Source organism: Oryx dammah, unplaced genomic scaffold (assembly GCF_014754425.2).
Source record: "Oryx dammah isolate SB20612 unplaced genomic scaffold, SCBI_Odam_1.1 HiC_scaffold_9, whole genome shotgun sequence".
In the NCBI taxonomy this organism is placed as follows: Eukaryota; Metazoa; Chordata; class Mammalia; order Artiodactyla; family Bovidae; genus Oryx; species Oryx dammah.
The window spans coordinates 54076643-54092210 of record NW_024070193.1 but is presented as its reverse complement, the minus strand read 5'-3'; the positions used below and the strand labels follow the sequence as shown (position 1 = coordinate 54092210).

General features: G+C 42.4%; 1 protein-coding gene across 1 annotated transcript in view; it reads right to left on the bottom strand.

The window, feature by feature from the left end:
• Positions 1-12913: 12913 nt before the first annotated feature.
• The window catches only part of OSBPL10 (oxysterol binding protein like 10), a 326754-nt gene continuing 324099 nt past the window's right edge, over positions 12914-15568 (bottom strand). Inside the window, exon 12 of the mRNA XM_040246324.1 lies at positions 12914-14220. Coding sequence (XP_040102258.1) covers positions 14176-14220 — 45 coding nt within the window. The 3' untranslated portion in view covers positions 12914-14175. The remainder of the gene's footprint in view (positions 14221-15568) is intronic.

Genomic DNA, 15568 nt, shown 5'->3' with positions numbered 1-15568 from the left:
TAACTATACACAAAAATAAAGATCTAAATGTAAGAACCTAATTATAAAACAGGAAAACATGGGGAAGAACACTCACATAAATTATAACTATCTTTTTCAAGCTGTCCCCTGCTGCTGCTACTGCTGCTAAGTCACTTAAGGCGTGTCTGACTCTGTGCGACCCCATAGATGGCAGCCCACCAGGCTCCCCCGTCCCTGGGATTCTCCAGGCAAGAACACTGGAGTGGGTTGCCATTTCCTTCTCCAATGCATGGAAGTGAAAAGTGAAAGTGAAGTTGCTCAGTTGTGTCCTACTGTTCACGACCCCATGGACTGCAGCCTACCAGGCTCCTCTGTCCATGGGATTTTCCAGGCAAGAGTACTGGAGTGGGTTGCCATTGCAATGGAAATAAATAGGACTTAGGTAAACTCAAAAGCTTTTGCACAGTGAAGGAAACCATAAACAAAGTGAGAAAGTCCACAGAATGAGGAAAATAATATTTGCAAATAATACGACCAACAAGGGATTAATCTACAAACAGCTCATGCAGCTCAATATAAAAAACAGAACCCAGTCAAAAAAAATGGGCAGAACTACACATTTCTCCAGGAGGCCCATGGGAACATACTCAAAATTACAGTGAGAGGCCATCAAAAAGTGTACAATAATAAATGCTGAAGAGGGCATGGAGAAAAGGGAACTCTTCTACACTGTTGCAGGGAATGTAATTTGGTACAACCACTATAGAGAACAGTATGAAGTTCCTCAAAAAACTGAAAAGTTACCATATGATCCAGAAATCCTCCTCCTAGGCATATATCCAGAGGAAACCATAATTCAACAGCACATGCACCCCAGTGTTCACTGCAGTGCTGATTACAACAGCCAAGACATGGAAGCAATCTGAATGTCCAACAAATGAATGGATAAAGATGGGTATATATACACAATGGAATGGTTCAAATAATGCCATTTGCAGAAACATGGATGTGCCTGGAGATTATCATACTAATAAGTTAAATAAAAGAAATACCATATGATAGTACTTAAGTGGAATCTAAAAAAAAAACTGACATAAACTTACAAAACAGACTCACAGACTTAAAAATTAGTTTATGGTTATGAAAGGGGGAAGGTGGGGCAGGATAAAGGTGGAGAGAAGGGTTTGGGATTGGAATATACACATTAATATATATAATCAACAAAGACCTACTGTATAGCACAGGGAACTCCACTAGATGTTCTGTAGCAATCTAGATAGGAAAAGAATGGGAAAAGGAATAGATGTGTGTGTGTATATATATATAAAGTCAAATCACTTTTCTGTACACCTGAAACACATTACTCCAGCTCTACTCCAGTATTTAAAAAACAACAGAGTGGCTATAGTGAGACTACAGACATGGAGATGCCTGGTCAAGAAATTACAGGTAAAACAACAAGAGTATCTAAGGTCCTGAGAAGAAGCTAAAGGGAAAGTCTGTGAAAAATTAAGACGTAAAAACAGTCACATATAAGGAGGACTCAGTGGTATACAGCCCCAGACAGGACATGTGTTCAGAAAAACACCTGAGAGAAATTTCCACTTCAGGCTGATCCCAAGGCTCAAACGCCTTACACATCAGTGAAGGTCTTCCCCGGTGTGCAGCAGTGAAAACATTCAGAGAGACGGTTATTTTCTTCAAATGCCCAGTGTTCAACAAAATATCACAAGAGATAAAAAGAAACAGAAAAAAACAAGTCCTATCTAATAGAGGAAGAAAATAACAATCATCTTTAAGAAATTGGCATCAGATATATTAGACAAAGACTTAAAAAGTCAAAGGTCTTAAGCTCATAGAAATAAAACACAACGAACTAAAGTAACTCAAAATACAGAATATCAACTAAGAAATTATCCTTTTAGAAAAAATTCAAATTCTGGAGCTGAAAAAAGTTGAGTAAAAGTGTTTTAACAGGAAGAAAGAATCAGTCATGGAGAGGTCAATTGAAGTTATTAGGTCAATTCAGTTCAGTTGCTCAGTCATGTCCAACTCTGCGAACCCATGAAACTGCAGCACACGAGGCCTCCCTGTCCTTCACCAACTCCTGGAGTCCACCCAAACCCATGTCCATTGAGTTGGTGATATCATCCAACCATCTCATCCTCTGTCGTCCCCCTCTCCTCCTGCCCTCAATCTTTCCCAGCATCAGGGTCTTTTGAAATGGGTCAGCTCTTCACATCAGGTGGCCGAAGTATTTAGAGTTTCAGCTTCAACATCAGTCCGTCCAGTGAACACCCAGGACTGATTTCCTTTTGGATGGACTGGTTTGATCTCCTCTCAGTCCAAGGGACTCTCAAGAGTCTTCTCCAAGATCACAGTTAAAAACTATCAATTCCTTGGCACTCCGCTTTTTTTATAGTCCAACTCTCACATCCATACATGACTACTGGAAAAACCATAGCCTTGACTAGACGGACCTTTGTTGACAAAGTTGTCTCTGCTTTTTAATATGCTGTCTAGGTTAGTCATAACTTTCCTTCCAAGGAGTAAGCGTCTTTTAATTTCATGGCTGCAGTCACCATCTGCAGTGATTTTGGAGCCCCAAAAAATAGCCACTGTTCCCCATCTATTTGCTATGAAGCGATGGGACCACATGCCATGATCTTAGTTTTCTGAATGTTGAGCTTTAAGCCAACTTTTTCACTCTCCTCTTTCATTTTCATCAAGAGGCTCTTTAGATCCTCTTCACTATCTGCCATAAGGGTGGTGTCATCTACATATCTGAGGTTGATATTTCTCCCGCCAATCTTGAATCCAGATTGTGTTTCTTCCAGTACAGCGTTTCTCAGGATGTACTCTGCACAGAAGTTAAATAAGCAGGGTGACAATATACAGCCTTGACGTACTCCTTTTCCTATTTGGAACCAGTCTGTTGTTCCATGTCCAGTTCTAACTGTTGCTTCCTGACCTGCATATAGGTTTCTCAAGAGGCAGGTCAGGTGGTCTGGTATTCCCATCTCCTTCAGAATTTTCCACAGTTTATTGTGATCCACACAGTCAAAGGCTTTGGCATAATCAATAAAGCAGATTTAGATGTTTTTCTGGAACTCTCTTGCTTTTTTGATGATCCAGCAGATGTTGGCAATTTGATCTCTGGTTCCTCTGCCTTTTCTAATACCAGCTTAAATATCTGGAAATTCATGGTTCATGTATTGCTGAAGCCTAGCCTAAAGAATTTTGAGCATTACTTTAGCATGTGAGATGAGTGCAACTGTGAGGTAGTTAGAGCATTTTGAGCGATTTTCTTGAAGAGATCTCTGTCTTACCCATTCTATTGTTTTCCTCTGTTTCTTTCCATTGATCGCTGAGGAAGGCTTTCTTAGCTTCCTTGAATAGCTCTCCTTGCTATTCTTTGGAACTCTGCATTCAAATGGGTATATCTTTGCTTTTCGCTTCCCTTCTTTTCACATCTATTTGTAAGGCCTCCTCAGACAGCCATTTTGCTTTTTTGCATTTCTTTTTCTTGGTGATGGTATTGATTCCTGTCTCCTGTACAATGTCACGAACCTCCATCCGTAGTTCCTCAGGCACTCCATCAGATCTAGTCCCTTAAATTTATTTCTCACTCCCACTGTATAATCATAAGGGATTTGATTTAGGTCATACCTGAATGGTCCAGGGATTTTCCCCACTTTCTTCAATTTAAGTCTGAATTTGGCAATAAGGAGTTCATGATCTGAGCCACAGTCAGCCCCCAGTCTTGTTTTTGCTGACTGTATAGAGCTTCTCCATCTTTGGCTGCAAAGAATATAATCAGTCAATCTGATTCTTGTGATGCCCATGTGTAGCGTCTTCTTGTGTTAAAAAAGTGGAAAGAGCACAAAGGGCACCATTAAATGGACCAATATTACATTATAGGAGTCCAAGAAGGGAGAGAGGAAGGGGCCATGAGATCTGAAGAAATAATGGCAAAAAAACTTCCCAAATTTATAGACATGAATCTATAAATTTAAGAAACTTAGTGAATGTCAAGTACGTTAAACAGAAAGGAACCCATATTGACCACAAACTGAGACACACTATACTTAAACTACTGAAAGCCAAAAGCTAAGAAAATCTTGAAAGCAATAGTTGAGTTCAGTCGCCCAGTCGTGTCCGACTCTTTGCAAACCCATGAATCGCAGCATGCCAGGCCTCCCTGTCCATCACCAACTCCCAGAATTCACTCAGACTCACGTCCATCGAGTCGGTGATGCCATCCAGCCATCTCATCTTCGGTCGTCCCCTTCTGCCCCCAATCCCTCCCAGCATCAGAGTCTTTTCCAATGAGTCAACTCTTCACATGAGGTGGCCAAAGTACTGGACTTTCAGCTTTACCATCATTCCCTTCAAAGAAATCCCAGGGCTGATTTCCTTCAGAATGGACTGGTTGAATCTCCTTGCAGTCCAAGGGATTCTCAAGAGTCTTCTCCAATACCACAGTTCAAAAGCGTCCATTCTTCGGCACTCAGCTTTCTTCACAGTCCAACTCTCACAGCCACACATGACTACTGGAAAAACCATAGCCTTGACTAGACGGACCTTAGTCGGCAAAGTAATGTCTCTGCTTTTTAATATGCTATCTAGGTTGGTCATAACTTTTCTTCCAAGGAGTAAGTGTCTTTTCATTTCATGGCTGCAGTCACCATCTGCAGAGATTTTGGAGCCCCCAAAAATAAGGTCTGACACTGCTTCCACTGTTTCCCCATCTATTTGCCATGAAGTGATGGGACCAGATGCCATGATCTTAGTTTTGTGAATGTTGAGCTTTAAGCCAACTTTTTCGCTCTCCTCTTTCACTTTCATCAAGAGGCTTTTTAGCTCCTCTTCACTTTCTGCAAAAGGGTGGTGTCATCTGCATATCTGAGGTGATTGATATTTCTCCCAGCAATCTTGATTCCAGCTTGTGTTTCTTCCAGTCCAGCCTTTCTCATGATGTACTCTGCATAGAAGTTAAATAAGCAGGGTGACAATATACAGCCTTGACATACTCCTTTTCCTATTTGGAACCAGTCTGTTGTTCCATGTCCAGTTCTAACTGTTGCTTCCTGACCTGGATACAGATTTCTCGAGAGGCAGGTTAGGTGGTCTGGTATTCTCATCTCTTTCAGAATTTTCCACAGTTTATTGTGATCCACACAGTCAAAGGCTTTGGCATACTCAATAAAGCAGAAATAGAGGTTTTTCTGGAACTCTCTTGCTTTTTCCATGATCCAGCGGATGTTGGCAATTTGATCTCTGGTTCCTCTGCCCTATCTAAAACCAGCTTGAACATTAGGGAGTTCACGGTTCACGTATTGCTGAAGCCTGGCTTAGAGAATTTTGAGCATTACTTTACTAGCATGTGAGATGAGTGCAATTGTGCAGTAGTTTGAGCATTCTTTTGCATTGCCTTTCTTTGGGATTGGAATGATAACTGACCTTTTCCAGTCCTGTGGCCACTGCTGAGTTTTCCAAATTTGCTGGTATATTGAGTGCAGCACTTTCACAGCATCATCTTTCAGGATTTGAAACAGTTCCACTGGAATTCCATCACCTCCACTAGCTTTGTTCATAGTGATGCTTTCTAAGGCCCACTTGACTTAACATTCCAAGATGCCTGGCTCTAGATTAGTGATCACATCATCATGATTATCTGGGTTGTGAAGATCTTTTTTGTACAGTTCTTCCGTGTATTCTTGCCACCTCTTCTTAATATCTTCTGCTTCTGTTAGGTCCAGACCATTTCTGTCCTTTATCGAGCCCATCTGTGCATGAAATATTCCCTTGGTATCTCTGATTTTCTTGAAGAGATCTCTAGTCTTTCCCATTGTGTTGTTTTCCTCTAATTCTTTGCATTGATCGCTGAAGAAGGCTTTCTTATCCCTTCATGCAGTAAGAATGTACCTTTAAAATGCTGAAAGAAAAAACTGTAAACCAAGAATTCTATACATTTCAAGATCTTTCCAGATGAACAAAAGCTAAGAGGTTTCATTACCACTCTACAAAGTCATTCTTTAAGTTGAAAGGCTTTCAACAGTAACTCAAAGCTATAAAAATGTAAACACATGGAGAAATATGAAAACCAATTACTATAATTTTGAATGTAACATTCTACATGCTTTAAAAGGCAGGCACGTAGAAATAAGCATAAACCTATGTTAATTGGTACACAATATATAAAAATATGATTGGTGACATCAAGAAAAAAGGATGAAGCTGTAAAGGATTAAGAGTTTTACATGAGAAACTATAAAACTCCTAGAGGAGAACATAGGCAAAACATTCTCCGACATAAATCACAGCAGGATCCTCTATGACCTACCTCCCAGAATATTGGAAATAAAAGCAAAAATAAACAAATGGGGCCTAAACTTAAAAGCTTCTGCACAACAAAGGAAACTCTAAGCAACGTGAAAAGACAGCCTTCAGAATGAGAGAAAATAATAGCAAACGAAGCAACTGACAACTAATCTCAAAAATATACAACCAGCTCCTGCAGCTCAATTCCAGAAAAATAAACGACCCTATCAAAAAATGGGCCAAAGAACTAAACAGACATTTCTCCAAAGAAGACATGTAGATGGCTAACACACACATGAAAGGATGCTCAACATTACTCATTATCAGAGAAATGCAAATCAAAACCACAGTGAGGTACCATTTCATGCCAGTCAGAATGGCTGCAATCCAAAAGTCTACAAGCAATAAGTGCTGGAGAGGGTGTGGAGAAAAGGGAACCCTCTTACACTGTTGGTGGGAATGCAAACTAGTACAGCCACTATGGAGAACAGTGCAGAGAGTCCTTAAAAAACTGGAAACAGAACTGCCTTATGACCCAGCAATCCCACTGCTGGGCATACACACCGAGGAAACCAGAATTGAAAGAGACACGTGTACCCCAGTGTTCACTGCAGCACTGTTTATAATAGCCAGGACATGGAAGCAACCTAGATGTCCATTAGCAGATGAATAGATAAGAAAGCTGTGGTACAAATACACAATGGAGTATTACTCAGCTGTTAAAAAGAATACATTTGAATCCGTTCTAATGAGGTGGATGAAACTGGAGCCGATTGTATCAGAGTGAAGTAATCCAGAAAGAAAAACACCAATACAGTAATACTAATGCATATATATGGAATTTAGAAAGATGTTAACGATAACCCAGTATGAGAGACAGCAAAAAGAGACACAGATGTATAGAACAGTCTTTTGGACTCTGTGGGAGAGGGAGAGGGTGGGATGATTTGGGAGAATGGCATTGAAACATGTATAATATCATATATGAAATGAATCGCCAGTCCCGGTTCGATGCATGATACAGGATGCTCAGGGCTGGTGCACTGAGACGGCCCAGAGGGATGGTACAGGGAGGGAGGAGGAAGGGGGGTTCAGGATGGGGAACACATGTATACCTGTGGTGGATTCACGTTGATGTATGGCAAAACCAATATAATATTGTAAAGTAATTAACCTCCAATTAAATTTATATTTTAAAAAAAGTTTTACATGACTAAAATTGGTATTAATTTAAAATAGATTGTTATAACTTTAGGATGGTATATGTAATCTAATAACCACAAGTGAAATAATTATAGAATACAGACAAAAATGACAGAGGAATCAATTTATCACTTCAAAAAGAAAAGAAAAATCAACTAAATCCCAAGGAAGACAATAATGGAGAAAATGCAGGACAGTGATGCTGGAAGACGCCCAGAAAACAAACAAAATGGCAGGAGTACATCATTATCAGTAATTAGTTTAAATGTGAATAGATGAAATTCCTCAATCAGAAGACATAAACAGACAGAATGGATTTTTTTTTTTTTTTTACTTTATTTTTGGCTGTGCTAGGACTTCATTGCTGTGTGAGGGCTTTCTCTAACTGTGGTGAACAGGGGCTATACTCTTCATTGCAGTGCGCAGGTTTCTCGTTTCGGAGGCTTCTTGGCAGAGCACAGGCTCTAGGCATGCAGGCTTCAGTAGCTGTGGTGTGTGGGTTTGGTAGTTGTATGGAAGGTGGGATCTTCCTGGACCAGGGATCAAACCCATGTCCCCTGCATTGGCAGGTGGATTCTTAACCACTGGATTACCAGGGGGGAACTCCCAGAATGGATTTTAAAACAACGTTCAACTATATGCTGTCTGTAAGAGACTCACCTGAGATCTAAGAAAACGTGTACATTCGAAGTAAAAGGATGAAGGAAATATTTCATGCAAACAGTAGCCAAGGCAAGGATGGTTATACTGGTATCAGGCAAATTAAACTTTTAGGTCAAAAACTTACCAGACACAGGGACATTATATACTGATAAAAGAATCAATTCACTAAGAAGGTATAACTATTATAGCCATACATCCACCAAACATCAAAGCTCCACAATGTACAAGGCAAACATTTATAGAATTGAGGAAATACACAGCTATAAAATAATAGATTTCAATACCCCACTATCGATAATGGATAAAAACAACCAAGACAGGATCAATAAAAGACAAACATCACCGTAGTCCAACTGGACTTACCATACACGTACTGATGGCCCCATCAAATAGCAGAATACACATTTTTCTCAATTGTGTGGGACATCCCACTGGATAGACTGGATGTCAGCCCACAAAACAAGTTAATGAATTTTAAGACTGAAATCAAAGTATCTTTTCCAATCACAGTGCAATTAAACTAGAAATCAGTAGTGGAAGGAAAACTGAGAAATCCACAGGTATGTGGAAACTCAACAACATACTCTTAACCAATGAGTCAAAGAAGAAATCACAAGAGAAATCAGAACTTTATCTCAAGACTAATGAAAATAAAAACACATACCAAAATGTATGGGATGCTGCAAAAATGGTGTTAATGGGGAAATATACAGCTATAAATACTTGCGTTTGTAAAGCTCTGAGATCAGTAACCTTTGAACCTTAAGATGTAAACAAACAAGCTAAATAAAACTAAATCCATAGCTAACAGAGGGAACTAATAAAAGATAAGCATTGCTATTGCTAAGTCACTTCAGTTGTGTCCAACTCTGTGTGACCCCATAGACGGCAGCCCACCAGGCTCTCCTGTCCCTGGGATCCTCCAGGCAAGAACACTGGAGTGGGTAAAGATTAGCATAGAAGTAAACAATATATTTCATGCAAAGGTGAGCACAATAAAGGACAGAAATGGTGTGGACCTGACAGAAGCTGAAGATACTAAGAAGAGGTGGCAAGAATACACAGAAGAGCTGCACAAAAAAGACCTTCACGACCCAGATAACCATGACGGTGTGAGCACTCACCTAGAGCCAGACATCCTGGAGTCCGAAGTCAAGTGGGCCTTAGGAAGCATCACTACGAACAAAGCTAGTGGAGGTGATGGAATTCCAGTCGAGCTATTTCAAATCCTGAAAGAAGATGCTGTGAAAGTGCTGCACTCAATATGCCAGCAAATTTGGAAAACTCAGCAGTGGCCACAGGACTGGACAAGGCCAGTTTTCATTCCAATCCCAGAGAAAGACAATGCCAAAGAATGCTCAAACTACCGCACAACTGCACTCATCTCAGTTCATTTCAGTCGCTCAGTCATGTCCGACTTTGCAACCCCATAAATCACAGCACACAGGCCTCTCTGTCCATCACCAACTCCCGGAGTTCACCCAAACTCATGTGCATTGAATTGGTGATGTCATCCAACCATCTCATCCTGTCGTCCCCTTCTCCTCCTGCCCACAATCCCTCCCAGCATCAGGGTCTTTTCCAGTGAGTCAACTCTTTGCATGAGGTGGCCAAAGTATTGGAGTTTCAGCCTCAGCATCAGTCCTTCCAATGAACACCCAGGACTGGTCTCCTTTAGCATGGATTGGTTGGATCTCCTTGCAGTCCAAGGTATTCTCAACAGTCTTCTCCAACACCACAGTTCAAAAGCATCAATTCTTCGGCACTCAGCTTTCTTTATAATCCAACTCTCACATCCATACATGACCACTGGAAAAACCATAGCCTTGAGTAGATGGACCTTTGTTGGCAAAGTAATATCTCTCCTTTTTAATATGCTGTCTAGGTTGGTCATAACTTTCCTTCTAAGGAGTAAGCGTCTTTTAATTTCATGGCTGCAGTCACCATCTGCAGTGATTTTGGAGCCCCCCAAAATAAAGTCTGACACTGTTTCCACTGTTTCCCCATCAATTTGCCATGCAGTGATGGGACCAGATGCCATGATCTTTGTTTTCTGAATGTTGAGCTTTAAGCCAACTTTTTCACTCTCTTTCACTTTCATTGAAGCTTTTTAGTTCCTCTTCACTTTCTGCCGTAAGGATGGTGTCATCTGCATATCTGAGGTTATTGACATCTCACATACTAGTAAAGTAATGCTCAAAGTTCTCCAAGCCAGGCTTCAACAGTACTTGAACTGTGAACTTCCAGATGTTCAAGCTGGTTTTAGAAAAGACAGAGGAACCAGAGATCAAATTGTCAACATCCATTGGATCATGGAAAAAGCAAGAGAGTTCCAGAAAAACATCCACTTCTGCTTTATTGACTATGCCAAAGGCTTTGACTGTGTGGATCACAATAAACTGTAGAAAATTCTGAAGGAGATGGGAATACCAGACCACCTGACCTGCCTCTTGAGAAACCTATATGCAGGTCAGGAAGCAACAGTTAGAACTGGACATGGAACAACAGATTGGTTCCAAATTGGGAAAGGAGTACGTCAAGGCTGTATATTGTCACCCTGCTTATTTAATTATATGCAGAGTACACCATGAGAAACACTGGGCTGGAGGAAGCACAAGCTGGAATCAAGATTGCTGGGAGAAATATCAATAACCTCAGATATGCAATGACACCACCCTTATGGCAGAAAGAGAAGAAGAACTAAAGAGCCTCTTGATGAAAGTGAAAGAGGAGAGTGAAAAAGTTGGCTTAAAGCTCAACATTCAGAAAACTAAGATCATGGCATCTGGTCCCATCACTTCATGGCAAATAGATGGGGAAGCAATAGAAACAGGAACAGACTTTATTTTCTTGGGCTTCAAAATCACTGCAGATGGTGACTGCAGCCATGAAGTTAAAAGATGCTTACTCCTTGGAAGAAAAGCTATGACCAACCTAGACAGCATATTAAAAAGCAGAGACACTACTTTGCCAACAAAAGTGTCTAGTCTAAGCTATGTTTTTTCCAGTGATCATGTATGGATATGAGAGTTGGATTATAAAGAAAGCTGAGCACCGAAAAACTGATGATGCTTTTGAACTGTAGTGCTGGAGAAGACTCTCTTGAGAGTCCCCTGGATTGCAAAGAGATCAAACCAGTCCATCCTAAAAGAAATCAGTCCTGAATGTTCACTGGGAGAACTGATGTTGAAGCTGAAACTCCAATTCTTTGGCCACCTGATGCGAAGAGCTGACTCACTGGAAAAGACCCTGATGCTGGGAAAGATTGAAAGCAGGGCAGAAGGGGATGACAGAGGATGAGGTGGTTGGATGGCATCACCAACTCGATGGATATGAGTTTGAGCAAGCTCCAGGAGTTGATGATGGACAGGGAAGACTGACTGGCTACAGTCCATGGAGTCAGATATGACTGAGCGATTGAACTGAAACAAAATAGAGAAAGTCTAACTTCCAGATTTCAAAACTGGTACTGGCATAAAATCACAGACATATACCAATGGAACAGACTAGGGAGTCCAGGAATAAACCCTTCACAGATGATGAAATGATTTTCGATAAGACAACCATTCAATGGGAAAACGAGTGTTTCCAACAAATGGTCCCAGGAAAACAGGATATGCAGAGTCATAAAATTGGACACTTACCTAATACCATATACAAAATTTCACTTGAACTGGATAAAAAATGTAAAACATAAGAGCTAAAACTATGAAACTCTTAGAAGACAACATAAGGGCAAAGCTCCATGAAAGCAGATTTGGCAATAATTTCTTGGATATGATATCCAAAGCACAAGACTAGCCATCTGGGAGACCCGGGAAAAAACTGGACTTCATCAAAGTTAAATACTTTTGTACATCAAAGGACAGTTATCAACAGAATGAAAAGGCAACCCACAGAATGGGAGGAAATATTTGCAAATCATGTCTATTAACAATATATAAAAGAACACAATCAGAAACTGTCCAAAGGACTTTAAGGGACATTTCTCCAGGAGATACACAGATGGTCAAGAAATACATGGGAAAGACGGTCAACATCACTAAAAATCATTAGGGAAATGCAAGTCAAACCCACAATAAGATACCTGTTCACACCCATTAGGATGATTGTAAAAACAACACAATTCTGCAGAGGCACAAAGGTGGCTTTCAAGGTGTGGGCGAACAGGTTTCTTTCCCTAGGCAGTGGGTACATGGGTGTTTGTTTATAATTATTCCTGAAACTGTAATATGTTTTATGTAATTCTTTATATGATGTTTCACAATATTTTAAAAGGCCAAATGAACTCCCCGCCATGACCAAAAAAAGGAAAAGTGATGGATCTCCATTTTTTACCTCCCAGATGGTTTAAGCTGGCGTAACACTGGAACATCTAAAAACACCACAGTGATTACTTTGCAGTCTCCTCATTAAAGATTTTCCTCTCAGAATACATCTATTCTGCTTTCCCTCTCAGAAATAAAATGATTCCACTTCCTTCTCCCAGATGTCTTTAGACAATGAACCAGAACAGGCTTACCTTATCATTTTGCCTGATAAGTCGCTTCTCAAAACAAGATCATTCCCTGGATATGTTAAATTTTATGACCTTATGAGAAAATATCCATATATAATATTTAATGTGTTTAAAACACTGTTTTGATGGAAACATAATGGCTATTCACATCAAATGAACACTAATCAATAAAATATGAGTTCATGCAGAGCCACCAATTCCAACAGAACTTTGGAATCCCTAAAAATCAAGCACAGACACGCAGATAAGTATAGTATTTAATCGAAATATATTTGTCTAATGTCTACAAAGTGTGAACAACTGGTCTTAAGAAAGCAGACAAAAGGCACAGAATTAGTATTACTACAGAGAAGCATTCATGCTACTGGCTTGTATAAATATTCTCAGAGTGGCACAGTAAAAAATAAATTAAGCATTGAGCAAAGATCAAGTACTTCATTTTCTCCTTGCTTTATGTTCTGGTCATGTCCTGACCACATTTGTAAAGGCTGAAGACTGAGACTGAACTGAAACCATGAACACTTAGGCAGGCTGTATGGATGTTTTAATCACAGTGGTTTCCTTGCAGAGTTTGGGTCAAACAAGAGAGGGAGATGCACTAAAAAAAAAAAAAAGAAAGAAAGAAAGAAATTCACTGGGTATTCTTTTCTCCTTCCCCAAACGAAATACAAGGCTGCAGCAGTGCATGCTTGTACGTGTATGCGTATGTCTCACATCTAAAGCCCTTTTCCCAAAAATAAAAGTACTGAAGTCTCCATAGGACTTGTTTTCTACCATGAAAGCAGCAGCTTCTGAAAACTGTATGACTAGCGCTTTGAGCATAAATCATCAGAGAGCTTCTGGGGCAAGGACGTGGGAGGACCATCCCAAGGCAGGCCTGGCTGTGGCTCCCCCGGAGGGGCGCTCCATCTGGGAAGACTCCAGCCTACTCCCCATCCCACAGGAGCTGCAGATGATCTGTCTTGAGCATGGACAAACAAACAACGAAGTTGGGGGCAGAGTGGGAATCCCAGCCATAACGGGAAGCAGCGGCCACCTTCCACCAGACGGACGGCAGTCCGGCCACGCCCGTTCACCTTCGTCTGGACAGGACTCATCAACTGGAGGATACTTTGTGGGTGCAAAACGTTTTTTGGCAAAAGTGAAAATTAGAAAACTTGAAACCGTATTAATAAAAAGGAGCTCATAATCACCCGCGTTGCTGTTGGTAAGTGCGGGATTCCCATGTATAGCGATACCCAGCAGACGGGGCGCGTGCATGTGAACAGACGGTGTGTGGGGAGCTCTGCGCACAGACACATGTGCACACACAAGCCCAAATGGCTCTTGAATAAGCTCGATCCCAGGGCAGAGTCTGGGGGCGCATCGCTCACAACAGAATCTCTCTCAGGTGCCGCGTCTTGAGTGCTCTCAGGGGGCCTCAGGGAAGACCAGAACCTTGACACCGTACCACTTTAATTGCTACAAAATCAGGGCTATTTCTGAAAGCTCTGAATCTCCACCCATCAGTGTGCCTTCCACAGGGGGTTGAAGTACACCCAGCCGTCACCCTGCAAGAGACAGGAGGACTCATCAGTACGTGGAGACCTGTCGGCGAGTCGAGGGCAGAAGCAAAGGGGTCCTCCCCGCCCAGCCCCTAGGACCCTGCAGAGCAGCGCTGGCTCCCACCGGCCTGTGCCCCTGCCTCGCTCCTCACGGCGCACAGCCCAGCCACGCTGCTGGTCTCACCACCCCTCCTAGACCCACGGGACCTGCACATCTGCCACTTCAGGAGGAAACCCCAGGAAATGACCAAAACAACAAAGAGGAGGCAGACGGTTGGTTTCCATCAAGGAAGATTAATTGGCCCCAAAAGAAAAAGCACCTTGAAAGGGCAGGACAGGAGGGAAAAAGGAAGGTATTTGGATGAACGGACAGGGAAGAGAAAACCCAAGGGCCTGAGTAGGAGGAATCTGCCCAAAGCAATGACTTCCCAGCCCGTTAAAGGCACACAGCAGGCGGCAGCCCCAAACACGCCAGCAGCCCCAGGAGACGACACGTCACATGTGGTACTGGTGAGGAAAAGCCGAGACTCCCGGCGGCCTGGGCTCAGCACCAGCTCGAGGAGCGCACTGCACAGCAACCAGGCTGGGCTGTCTGCACCCTTTAGGTGTCCTCAAGCCTGTTAGAGATGGACTGGATTTTATACACCCTCTAGCGGGAGAAAGAATGGGGCTTGCTGTCATTTTACTTCTTCATATGCAGCGTGCCTCAGAAGCCAAGCCGAGTAGTTGTCTCTGGGAGACGAGATCTAGCTCACGGTCGGATCCTGGGGGATCCCGTGATGGCTATTTTGATGTGTCGATGTGACCGGCCCCGAGTTAAGTTTGTTTCTGAGCCTGAGAGCAAGGGTGTTTCTGGAGGAGGGTGGCATGTGGGTTGGTGGGTGGGGTGCGGTAGACACCCTGCCCCCATGCAGGGGAGAGGATAGCCCCATCTCCCCTGGCCGGAGTGGAACCGGAGAGGGAGGAGGTGAGGATCGGCCTTGTCTGTCTTGCCTCACTCATCTGGACTTCTGCCCTTGAGCTGAGGTTCACACCATCAGCTCCCTCGGTCTCAGGCTTTGGATTAAATAAACCACTGGCTCTCCTGCAGTTCAAGCTTGCGACCCAGAGATCTCGTGGCTTTGCAACCCCCACCATCTCATCATAGATCTACACGAGCGCCTATCCCCTGTTGGTTCTGTGCTGTTTCTCTGGGGAACTCTGACTAATAGAGAGTCGCCTGCCCTGGGCAAGCCCTCCAGACAGGGACCACTCCCAGTGTCCCCCAGCAGGCTTCCTGTCTAAAGCAGCGGCCAACCGTGACGCCAACGCTCAGCCCACAGCCCTGGTTCCAGCCCACCTCATGGTCAGCCTC